The sequence below is a fragment of the Lactuca sativa genome, chromosome 1, assembly GCF_002870075.4.
Source record: "Lactuca sativa cultivar Salinas chromosome 1, Lsat_Salinas_v11, whole genome shotgun sequence".
Taxonomy (NCBI): Eukaryota; Viridiplantae; Streptophyta; class Magnoliopsida; order Asterales; family Asteraceae; genus Lactuca; species Lactuca sativa.
In genome coordinates this window covers 83669420-83680552 of record NC_056623.2, presented here as the reverse complement: position 1 = coordinate 83680552, position 11133 = coordinate 83669420, and the positions used below count along the sequence as shown (strand labels likewise).

Below are 11133 nucleotides of genomic sequence, written 5' to 3'. Positions count from 1 at the left end.
AAGACTTGTTGGATTAGCAATCTTCTTCTAGATCTTTTATGCCCACCAACCAAGGTGACTATTGTTTAACGTGACAATGTCGTGTATCTCTCCACTAATCCCATGTAGCACCAACATACGAAACATATATAGATAGACATTCACTTTGTTTGAGATGAGGTTGCCACATGTGTCGTCCATGTACTACACGTCCTTCCCCATCACAATATGCATACATCTTTATCAACAGGCTATCGTCCACTCTATTTAATGAATTCAACTATAGTTTGAACGTCCATATGTTTCCTTCTGATAAAACTTAAGAGAATCTTAGACTATGTATGTATATTATTACTTTAATGATGCCAAATATTGGAGCCCATTAGCTTAGTCGGCCCTTTGGCCTCAACGTAACATGTATATATTATGTTTGTACCCTTACCTTTTAGATAACATGGATCATAGTATTCAATAATATATGCATTCAAAACATGTTGCTTGTTCCTATTCTAAGAAGGCGTCTATCAAATAAGATTCCTTAATGCAACTAAAAATAACCAATAATAATTGCCTTGTATTTGACATAGAAATAGCAAAAATAAATAAAATCCAAAAAATCTTGATAACAACCAAAAACACTTAGTTCAAGGCTCTAAGTTGAACCTCTTTCCCTTGCATTTTCTATGCTCACACTCAACTATGCAATACTCTCAATTTCTAGCAGTGTTGTTGATGGCGAATAGTGGACGATAGAGACGTAGCTAGATATAGATGAAATAATGTTGCTATTCTGTGTTTAGTGATAGGTTAATAGAAAATTAAATATATGGTTATCATAACTAATGAACTATTATAACATTATATTTTACAAATAAGTAAACTATAGTCATTATAATCTAAAAATAAGTCGAACTATAGTCATTATAATATAAAATTAAGTAAAGTATACATGAAAATTGAGCTCCAGAAATATCCAATTGATACCCAGATCATTAGTTTAGACCTGAAACAAAAAATCAATACCCACAAACAGATTAGCAAGAAACAACCAATTGATACCCAATTTTACTAATTGATACCAAAAAAAACAGCCAATTGATACCCAAAACAGTTAATTGAGACCAAGAAAACCGAGACCCATAAACAACTAATTGACTAAATGAGAGAATAAAAAACTAACTGAGACTCATAAACAACTAACAGTAAACACGTAATCAGAAAGACCACACATAAACATGTTATAAAGAAAACAAAACCTGACAAAGCGAGAAAATGTATACCTCATGTGTGTCACCAATTATGTGGGGCTTTCTTTTAGATAAAGCTCTAAACCACCCATTATCTTGCACTGAAAACAGCTAAAAAGTAATATGTTAATTATTATTCATCTATTAAATGAAGTTGAGTCAAGGGTCACATCATTATACATAAGACACGACGATAAAATATATACTTAATAAAAATGAAATCTACCTTGATATCTAGCTTGATAGTTGGCACCCTCTGTAACAAATTTACGATAATATGGATACATTTTAACATCAGGCCAAAAAAATTGCCAATTATGGAGGATGTATTCTCCTGTTGTTAACTGAAAAGGAGAGAGATAACCACCAATAATATGATTCCATGACTTGTAATAACCCAATGCATCTTCTTCCTCATCCATGTTTCCATCATCATACACAACCCTCACTCCACACTCTTTTACAATTTCATTACATGGAAGTGTAACAGTAATAGTAACATGGTCACCACCCTCCATCTCATTCATCCCAAACATCCAATGACTTAACAACGTGTAACACTCTCGACCTTCACTAAATCTGTCTTTATGACGCTCATATATCCACATATGATTCTTTGTTATATTATTAACTGTGATCATTGGGGTAAGAGGGAAATGATCACATGGAAATGGAAGCCTCTCATCAGGAGATGCCAATATGTGTATAGAGCAGAAGTTAAGTCCTGTAATCTTGTTTGGATATGATGGAATGGTAAATGATATCGAGTTCCCCGTGCTTCTATGCGTAAACCAATTCGGCATCTCTTTCGGCTCATACATTATGCTGAATATCCCAAATTCATAAATCATCTGCCAAATACAACAACCTTAATTAATCACTATAATAATTATATCATACATATTCACATAAAGACGGGTGTTTAACTACAAAAAAAGACCTGGATTTCAGATTTCCACGAATTTGTTCCCACATGCATGTCGTTAAGGAAGTCTAAATTAATCCAACCCAAGCTATGTAATACTTTTTCCTCAACATCAACAATTGGTTGGATTTTGATCATGCCTTCAATTTCATATGAAGAAGGTCTGGAATCTATCAAGCTATACATAAACTCAAGTGGGGACATTTCTGGATCAAATACAACTTTTTCTAGCAAAGTTTTACGAGAATGGATAAACAACTCTCTTAGTGTACGTGGAGGATGCTCGACTGACTTCAATTTTGTACAATTCATCATACTAAGCTTCTCAAGCTTAGGAAGGGTTCTCACACAATTGGGCAAAGAATCGATAGGATTCTCATCTATATGTAATTTCTTTAACATGGATAAGGAGCTCATGTCCATGGGAAACGATTTGGTGGACAAGTTATTCCTTATAAGTGACAAATTTACTAAAGAGCTTGGTGAAGAAATCAAAGAGAGTTTCAAATCACGTGGTATAACACCTACAAAGGTGGGGGAAGAGGTTCCTGTGTTTATGACTATGTTGTTAGCCTTGTGCCTTTCCGATGAATTCATATCCTTATTCTTGATTTGAGATTTTCCGAGATTACAACCATCTAGTAAGAGTGTTTTAATCTTCTTTAACATGCCTATGTTTCTTGGAAGTTTTTCAAGCGTGTTGCAGTAGCTCAGATCGATGAAGACAAGCTCAACACATTGCTCAATTGATTCACAAACCTCAACCAAACCGGTGCAATTTCTAACTATTAATCTCTCAAGTGTTGGGAGTTGATCAAAGTCACCAATACTATGGAGTTGTTTACAAAAACTTAAGTTAAGAATCTTTAATGATCCAAGCAACCTTTTGTCTCTTAAACATGCTCCATCCAGCTATAGAAAGGGAAATAAGTTAGAATAGCTATAAAGTTCATTAACTCAACATGGAAACATAATAAGTCAAGATAACTTACTTTTTGCCTCTTGTCAGGTCGTTTTGGATCACTATGACAAATGACAAATGTTTCAATATTGCTATATGACATGTCAATAGCAACAAGATTCTCCATAGGTAAGTCTGAAGGAATAGACTTTAATGGAAACCCATGCATACACAAGCCTCTTAATTCCTCCGGAAAGTTATCATAAGACCCATTCATGTGGACAAAATTGAGTTGTAGTAGCATCAAACTATCCATGTTGCTTAATGCACTTGTTTTCAGCTCATATGATACATCCATCTTCTCTTTCTCAAGCATGCGCATGTCAAGAGTAAGACCTAGAATATTTCCTTTTCCCTAAGAAAAAACAAAATACAAATAAACAAATTAGACAACACAAAATATGTTTGACATACACATTAGTAAAACTGTAAAAGCATACATGACCTTTTACCTTTTTATGTTTTAACACGTTGAATGACTCCTTATGACACCATAATCGACTCCGCTTCCATGGTTTTTCAAGTGATTCTCGACGTACTTCAAATCTTCCCATCTCTTGAACCAATTGATGCATTTTTAATTCGTTAAACCCTCCAATGCTAAGAAGGAATCTGTCAATGAGATTTGTGATTCCAGATTTTGTGTTTATATCACATGCCTTTAATATTGTTTCACTAACATCTCTATCTATTCCGACAAAGAAACAAGCAATATGCTTAAACAATTCCTTATCATTTTTGTATGGCAAAGAATCAAAGCTCATTTTCAAGACATTATTTATACGGGAACCACTTTCTTTCTCTAGTCCTTCTATGCAACCTTCCCAATAAGCTATATCTTGATTATGTAGAGACTTGCCCAAAACTTCAAGAGCTAGTGGATGCCCTTCACAATACTTCACAAGTTTATCTAACACTTCTTCATAACCTTCCTTGGGATGGTTGTGCATGAATGCATGAAAACACAAAAGTTGTAGTGATGCATTCTCATGTAAGCCTCGAAGCATGTGCTCTACATGCTTGGGTTTAATAATATTTGATTTGAATAATGCACAACTCTCTGTCAACCATGCGTCCTTTGTGGTTACTATAATTTTGCTTCCAGGATGAAAACCTTTGCTTCCAAGTAACGCATCCAATTGATCAAGACTATCGATATCATCAAGAACTAGAAACACCTTTTTACGGGCTAATGCATTCTCTATCTTTGAGGTGTATATTGAAACATCATGAAATTCAAATGAACTTGTCTTTGAAATGTCATCGTATAGTTGTTTTTGTAAGTCAAGTAACCCATTAAACTTTGCATCACATCTCCTACTAATATCTTCAATATAGCTGCATGTGTGGAAATCACGACAATGTAACTCATAGACATATTTGGTTAAAGATGTCTTCCCAATCCCACCCATGCCCAAAATAGTGAGTATGTCTGCTGTATGTGAGGATGTATCTTTCAACCAGGAAGTGATGAACTCAATAGAAAACTCCATCCCAATAAGTTGTGGTCGAACACTCCTTAAGGGTATATGTAATCTACGGTAGATGTCTTTCACAATTTCTTCAATAAACTCCGTCTCTAGCCTGAAACTTGATTCAATAAGAAATACAAAACACAATCCACAAGAGTAACAAACCAAATTTGGCTATTTAGTTTATCCAAAGATTCAAATTAAAACCATATTGTATTTACAATTATAACCATATAATCAAATGTGTAAGGTCATGTATATTTATGCATGATAAGACAACAGCTACCAATGTGATACAAGATTTCACTAATGAACCACCTAACATCACTATGTTTCTACAAGACCTTTAAACTTAACTATTCATGTGTTATTCCATACGTCGAAAAAACTGCCAGTGATAGGTTATCTTTTACTACTTACATGTAAGAGAAGTTGTATATATCATAAAAAACACTATGATATGAAGGTAGTATGGTATAACTTATAGTAGAGGCATAGCAAAAAGTTCAGAATTTGGTTTTTAAGGGAGAACATATAAAATAAATTAAAATGGTTTATCAAAATGAACTAACTTTCAATAAAATACTAGATGTATAGTAAGGATGGTTACCTTCCATTTACATCCTTGCCTTTTAAATTAGCAACTTCTATAAGCGCTTTATTCCATCTGTCCATCTTCTGAGCCAATTGACTTCTTTTACTTGCATTTGTCTCTGCCTCCATCATCCGTTTATGCTTAGCCATTGCATCTCCAAAGCTACTTTGTTGCTTCCTAACATGTGTGGGCTCCACATGATAAAAGACAGGGATGACAATATGGTTGGATTTCATACGTTGCTCAAGGATCAACACCAATTCATCCAGACACCATGTTGAAGTAGCATAATTCTTAGACAAAACGATAATTGAAGCCCAAGATGCCTTAATTGCACTCTCCAATTCTGGTTTTAGATCTTCCCCTGTTTCAACCTCTTCATCATCTAAGAAGGTAGTGATATTGGCATGCATAAGGGCCTCATAAAGGTGATTGGTAAAACTATCACGAGTGTCGAGACCTCTAAAACTTAAAAATACATCATATTTATGACCATGAGTTGATGAACTATGACTATGTGTTGATGAAGAGGATGAAGATCCTTCTGAGAGTTCAGAGAGAACAACCATTATGAGTTATGAGTTGATGACCCTTCACCCTTTCATGTTATCGGTTATGAAAGTTGGTTTCACAGGCTTTCCTCACTTGTGCTTCAATGTCAGGATCCCATACATGTTGCCTCTACATAAAATCCGAATTATTAATATTTACAATATGCAACTTAAATCTCATCAAACATTTTGAACCTCAATAATAATCATTGTATTACTTTGAAATTCTTCAAAATAAAACTTTTAAGTGATTAAAATAATATAATACATATGAACTTCATAGTGCATAATGTGTATATGTGTGTTTTAATACTTGATTTTGATTTTTAATGTCTCTGTTTTGATTTGATTTAATCCACATAAACATCCCTACTATACTACTGTCTAAATAAAATCCATTTGGAGTTCACTCAAGTAATCATCAAACAAAATCAACAGTTCAACACTAAATATCATTCTACAGACAACTACAAAATCCACTTATAAGAGAAACTGCAACCTATAGGAAATTTCAAGCTTGCACTAGATATCAACAAAAACTTCAAATATCCAAACAAAAAAAAAAAATCAAAATCAAGAACAATCTTTTCAACTTTGAACTGCTGAGGGTTTCGATTTCAAACCCTCGGAAGTAACTAAGCAACAGTAATTGACAAATACAGAATTCAATCATATGTAAACGAGATAAAAAAATGATTATGGTGGAATTGATGATTAGTAAGATGAAATTGTCTAACAATATGTGAAAGTGAAACTAACTTGTAAGAATGCGCGCCCTCATAGTTACCTGTGTACAGGACCACAAGAAGAAGACCCGACACAGCGATGATAGAGGATGAACCAGCAGTGACGAAGCTGAGAAAGATGACTAGTGAAACAGCAAGTCAACGAGGAAGTGGAAGATGTTGAGGTTTTTCTTTGTGTTCTTCTCTGCTACAAATATAAAATCCAATAAAGTAATGGTATTTGTTAGGTAAATTCCAATTTTAAAGTAATGGTATTTTATTAAGCAAATTCCAAGTACGGTCATGGAAGTCGAAGATGGTAGGCAATATGAAGGTTCTTCAACCTGTTGTCTGTCTATGCCCCCCTCTCCTCTACACTCTCTCTACTATCAAATATCAATGTAAGGTAAAAAGTATTTCAAAAGTACTGGATGGGTTTTTCACGTATTATCTGTAGCTAGCCCATAGTTGCATTTTGAGTACCCATTTAGTTTGGCCCATTACCTTGCCTTGTAATTGTATATATAGGCAATTAATGAGAATCATTTACCGGAAATTATCTAAAGTTTTGTTTGTTTTTTAAAATGTAAAATGTCTGCAATTTTTTTACACTTATACAGAAAATATGGATCGAAAATATGTAGTCTGCAAGCAAAAAAAAAAAAAAAACTTTTTTATTAAACCATATTGAACACAGATGATCCTAAACAAACAAACCAGATGTACGTACACTCATTAATCACATTGATTTCTATGATTTCTAGAAGATAGTAAAAGATGGCCGCAGTGACAAAGATGGTGAAATAAGTAACACCATATTAGAGTTAGAGCTTAGAAATTGTATTCTAAAATCAAAAACTGTTTTTTAGTCTATGTAAAAAAAAAGGTCATGCATACATGTCTATGTATATAGCCTTCTAACAAACAAATGGTCTTTTGCTTTAATGTCTGTCTGCCCACACGGTAGACATGGCATGTCACACAGACCTTTTTCTAAAATAAACAAACAACACTTATACCTATTACCACCAATGTTTTTTAACGACAAACATTTCATTTACATTTAAAATTTAGACCAAATCAAAAAATAAAATAAAAGATGCAGTATTTACTTTTTGTAATTGTAATTTTTTCATTTCCCAAGATATTCATTCATTCATGTGATTCAGGACCAATTGTAAACAGTAAAGCAGTCGACATGACCATATAAAAGAAGGTGAGCTCATAGGATGCTTAATTGCGTTGTCAGCTTCAGATACAAAAACCTACCATTTTCATCACGTGCCAATCTATGGCCCACATGTATTTACAGACTAAAGAGATGCCAAGAGATAATGACTTTCTTTAGTCCAATTAAAGATATCATTTTACAAGAAACCAAATGTTCAAATACAAAAACCTCAGACAACCCTGTAATGAATCTTCTATAGCAACACTTATTTAAAACACATCTAACTAATAAAAGTACAAAAAAATAAAAAATAAAATGTAACAATGAAGATTGAAGATGAAACTAAATTTATGGATTTGAGATGGATGCAAAGATATGAATAGAATCCCCTTTCTATCACCACTTACGAAATCTTTCTTCACTTTTTGATCCACCAATATTCACATTCACATCCTTGTAACAAACAGGGCACGCCTGATATGTTTTGACATGATCAATAAATTTTCATGAAATAAAAATAATAATAATAATAAATTAACATATTTTACCTTGTTAATGCTAAGCCATCGACTCCCACACGCACCATGATACACATGTTTACATGGAAGAGTAATTTGTTTGTCACCTCGTTTGTATTCCATCTGACAAATTACACACCTGAAAATGTAAACGAATGAATTCTGTCAAATGAATTGGAATCTTAATGAATTGTAATATGTAAACCTAATCAAGAGTTTGGTTATTGGGAAATGGAATGGTATTTGAGTATATTTTATAAAGAGATATTTATTTAAGAGTAAGTTACATTTTTGGTCCCTGAGTATAGCTGACTTTTTTCAACTTTGGTCCTTATTTGAGGTTTTTGTAACCTTTTTGTCCTTGTTCCAAATGAAATGACTACTTTTGGTCCCTAAGTGAAGCTGATATTTGCAATTTTGGTCCCAAAAACAGTCATTTTATTTGCAAGAGAGACCAAAGCTATAAAAACCTAAAAGAAGGACCAAAGTTGCATGGAAAAACTTTTTGGTACCAAAATTGGAAAGAAAAAAAAACAGCTATATTTAGGGACCAAAAATGTAACTTACTCTGTTTCTAATCATTGTAAATGCATATATAATAAGGGTATTTTGGTCTTTTAACAAACAAGAGAATGAATGGAATTGAATTCCAATTCCATCAGATTCTACCGGAATCCACAAACCAAATGCTTACTTCTCAACTTTTGATTTCTTTCTCCAAAAGAACCCACACTTGAACTTTGAAATGGGGAGTAAGGAAATAGCCTCATGAGATAGACCACGGCTTTGACTTCCAACAATCTCACCTAACTCGATCAAATCCTGCAATTAAAATTTTAAAATAACATCTCTTTCATCAATCTTTTATAAAATCTCATCTAAAACCATCACATGAACTCAAATCAAAAGCTAAACCTCATATGTCATGTTGTCAAGATCAACATTGTCTTCCCAAACATGTACACCATGATTATGATTGCGCTCAAGACCTGGATTACAAGTACAAAACTTTTATAACTTCTTATTTTTTTTTGAACATTTTGCAAAAAAAAGGAAAAGAATCACTATTACTCACACTCTGCTGGATTAGCATGAAAACTCGAGCTTAATTGTTCATCTTGTTGTGTTGTAGTCCTCTGATTAACATCCAATTGCCTAGTATATTCATTGTTCCCCATTGTCTGATTATAGATCGGATAATCATCACAGTAATCATAGTATGAGAATGTCCCAGCTTCTGAATACCCAAACTTATACGCATATGTGTTGATTGTAGAGTTTGTGATCTCCTACATGAACAAGTAAATAAAGGTGTAAGATCTATGTTCCTTAAAGTTTCTAAATCATACTGAACTGATTACTGATAAAGACTTTATGATTTACCTGAGGATATGTGGTACCAGAAAATATGAAATTGACATGCTCATAGGTAAGTCCTTCGAGAAAATCCATGAAGCTTTCACTCGATTGATACTGTATTCCTGTACTTATTCGTGGATCTTCAGTTTGTAGGAGCCAGTTCATTTGTTTACTCCACTTTATTAGAAAGAATCGCTTCTTAAATAACAAGACATTAGCATAAATTTCTCATATTCATTTCATCTGGTTAGCTTATCAAGCATTCAAGCTAAACTCGAAGCAGATCCTACAAAAGAAACAATAATTTTCAAGCAAAACAGGGCTTTAAAATCTGAAGGTATGAATCAGGGTCAATGATATCACATACATTGGATTGGAAACAGAAATGCGATGATCAAGCAGTGTGAATCGAATATCGCCTCAAACACTCCGTCTTCTTGATTGCCAAAGATCTATAACTTTTTCCTGGAATTGATAATCGTAACAAAACATGTTATGACTTATGATCGCTGAAACAGAGCTTGATTCCATATAAATAAAGCAAAGTTGATAACTCAAAGCAATCGCTTCGTAATTCCAGGAACTTTTTAGAGATTCATTGTTACCGAAACTCCACGGAAAACAATTGCTTGACACAATAACACACACGTAACTGAATAAATCCGAACTTAACGACATGCTACTTGTGCGTTTCTGTTTACTTTTTTATTCAATCTCGTGTACACATACATTACAAAATAACTGATCAAAATCCATAAGAAAGTTACATAACCAAAATCGATTACTCTTAACAAAATGCAACAGTAAACCATTACGATCATAATAAAATTTCATCCTTCAATATGATAATGTTACCTACATTGATCGCTGCTTTTTCCGGTTGGCTTTGAGAAGATAAACTAAATATATATACAAAAATGTGTATGTATAGTTAGAGAGAGAAAGAGTTGAGCTTTCTGTTATTCCTCTCTCTGCAATCACTCTGTCTGCGGCTTATGGTGGCGCCTTTTCGCAGAAGTTGTTAATAACAACGGGACACGCGACTCCGTATAGAAGGTGGGTTATGATTAGGTGTTTCGCAAGGTACAATTGGATTAAAGTTACTGCCGGTGATTTTGGTAAAGGTAACCACAAATAAAGTCACGGGTTTGATTATATTTATCGAAAAGGTGACACGTGGACTACTATCATGTGGGTCAGCTACAGAAGATCAAGGTTCCTGTGACTTGAAGTTAAGAGTTAAGCTCTCAACGAATTCGTTTATGTCTTTTTGGTTGGGTGGTTTAGAGTAACATTTAAAATGTTATTTTTATTGATATTTTATTGGGTAAACTATAAAAACGTGACTTTAACATATTTTAATTTAAAATTTTGATTTTTTTAAAAGATTAAGTTATAAGCTTGTATCTAAATAAATGGTTCTCTTAACTTAATCTTTTATGATACAATAATACGAGTATATTGATAAAAATAGTTGGTAACTAAAATATGAGATTCGATTTATAATTTTTATTTCAAGCTGAAAACTCTGACTTTTATCTGTGTAGAAGTACCCGTATAAAGTATAAAGTTATGATAAACCTGTGAAGTATATAAAATTATTAAAGGGCTTCTAGATGAGTTGTATTAG

General features: G+C 33.3%; 2 protein-coding genes across 5 annotated transcripts; both read right to left on the bottom strand.

Annotated features, from left to right (window-relative positions):
* Window positions 1-792: 792 nt before the first annotated feature.
* LOC111881090 (disease resistance protein RUN1) lies at window positions 793-6838 on the bottom strand. Of its 3 annotated transcripts, none has more exons than XR_002846670.2 (8): window positions 6518-6838; window positions 5195-5860; window positions 3565-4696; window positions 3144-3467; window positions 2167-3063; window positions 1453-2077; window positions 1260-1337; window positions 793-982 (listed from the first exon to the last, which is right to left on the bottom strand). XR_002846670.2 is itself a non-coding variant. In XM_023877484.3 (8 exons), exons 2-8 carry the CDS (start codon window positions 5746-5748, stop codon window positions 977-979), a joined length of 3606 nt encoding a protein of 1201 aa, XP_023733252.1. In that variant the 5' UTR covers window positions 5749-5860; window positions 6490-6837; the 3' UTR covers window positions 793-976. The 3 variants fall into 3 exon arrangements, 2 of the variants coding, with proteins under 2 accessions (XP_023733252.1, XP_023733251.1); XM_023877484.3 differs by having other exon boundaries at window positions 1260-1327; window positions 6490-6837; XM_023877483.3 differs by having other exon boundaries at window positions 1260-1327; window positions 6518-6837.
* A 939-nt stretch (window positions 6839-7777) lies between these two features.
* On the bottom strand, window positions 7778-10566 carry LOC111881104 (E3 ubiquitin-protein ligase BIG BROTHER). 2 transcript variants are annotated; one of them, XM_023877501.3, is made up of 8 exons: window positions 10359-10566; window positions 9871-9968; window positions 9528-9789; window positions 9220-9433; window positions 9060-9133; window positions 8839-8966; window positions 8175-8283; window positions 7778-8100 (listed from the first exon to the last, which is right to left on the bottom strand). In XM_023877501.3, exons 3-8 carry the CDS (start codon window positions 9666-9668, stop codon window positions 8023-8025), a joined length of 744 nt encoding a protein of 247 aa, XP_023733269.1. In that variant the 5' UTR covers window positions 9669-9789; window positions 9871-9968; window positions 10359-10566; the 3' UTR covers window positions 7778-8022. The 2 variants fall into 2 exon arrangements, with proteins under 2 accessions (XP_023733269.1, XP_023733268.1); XM_023877500.3 differs by having other exon boundaries at window positions 10363-10566.
* Window positions 10567-11133: the final 567 nt, after the last annotated feature.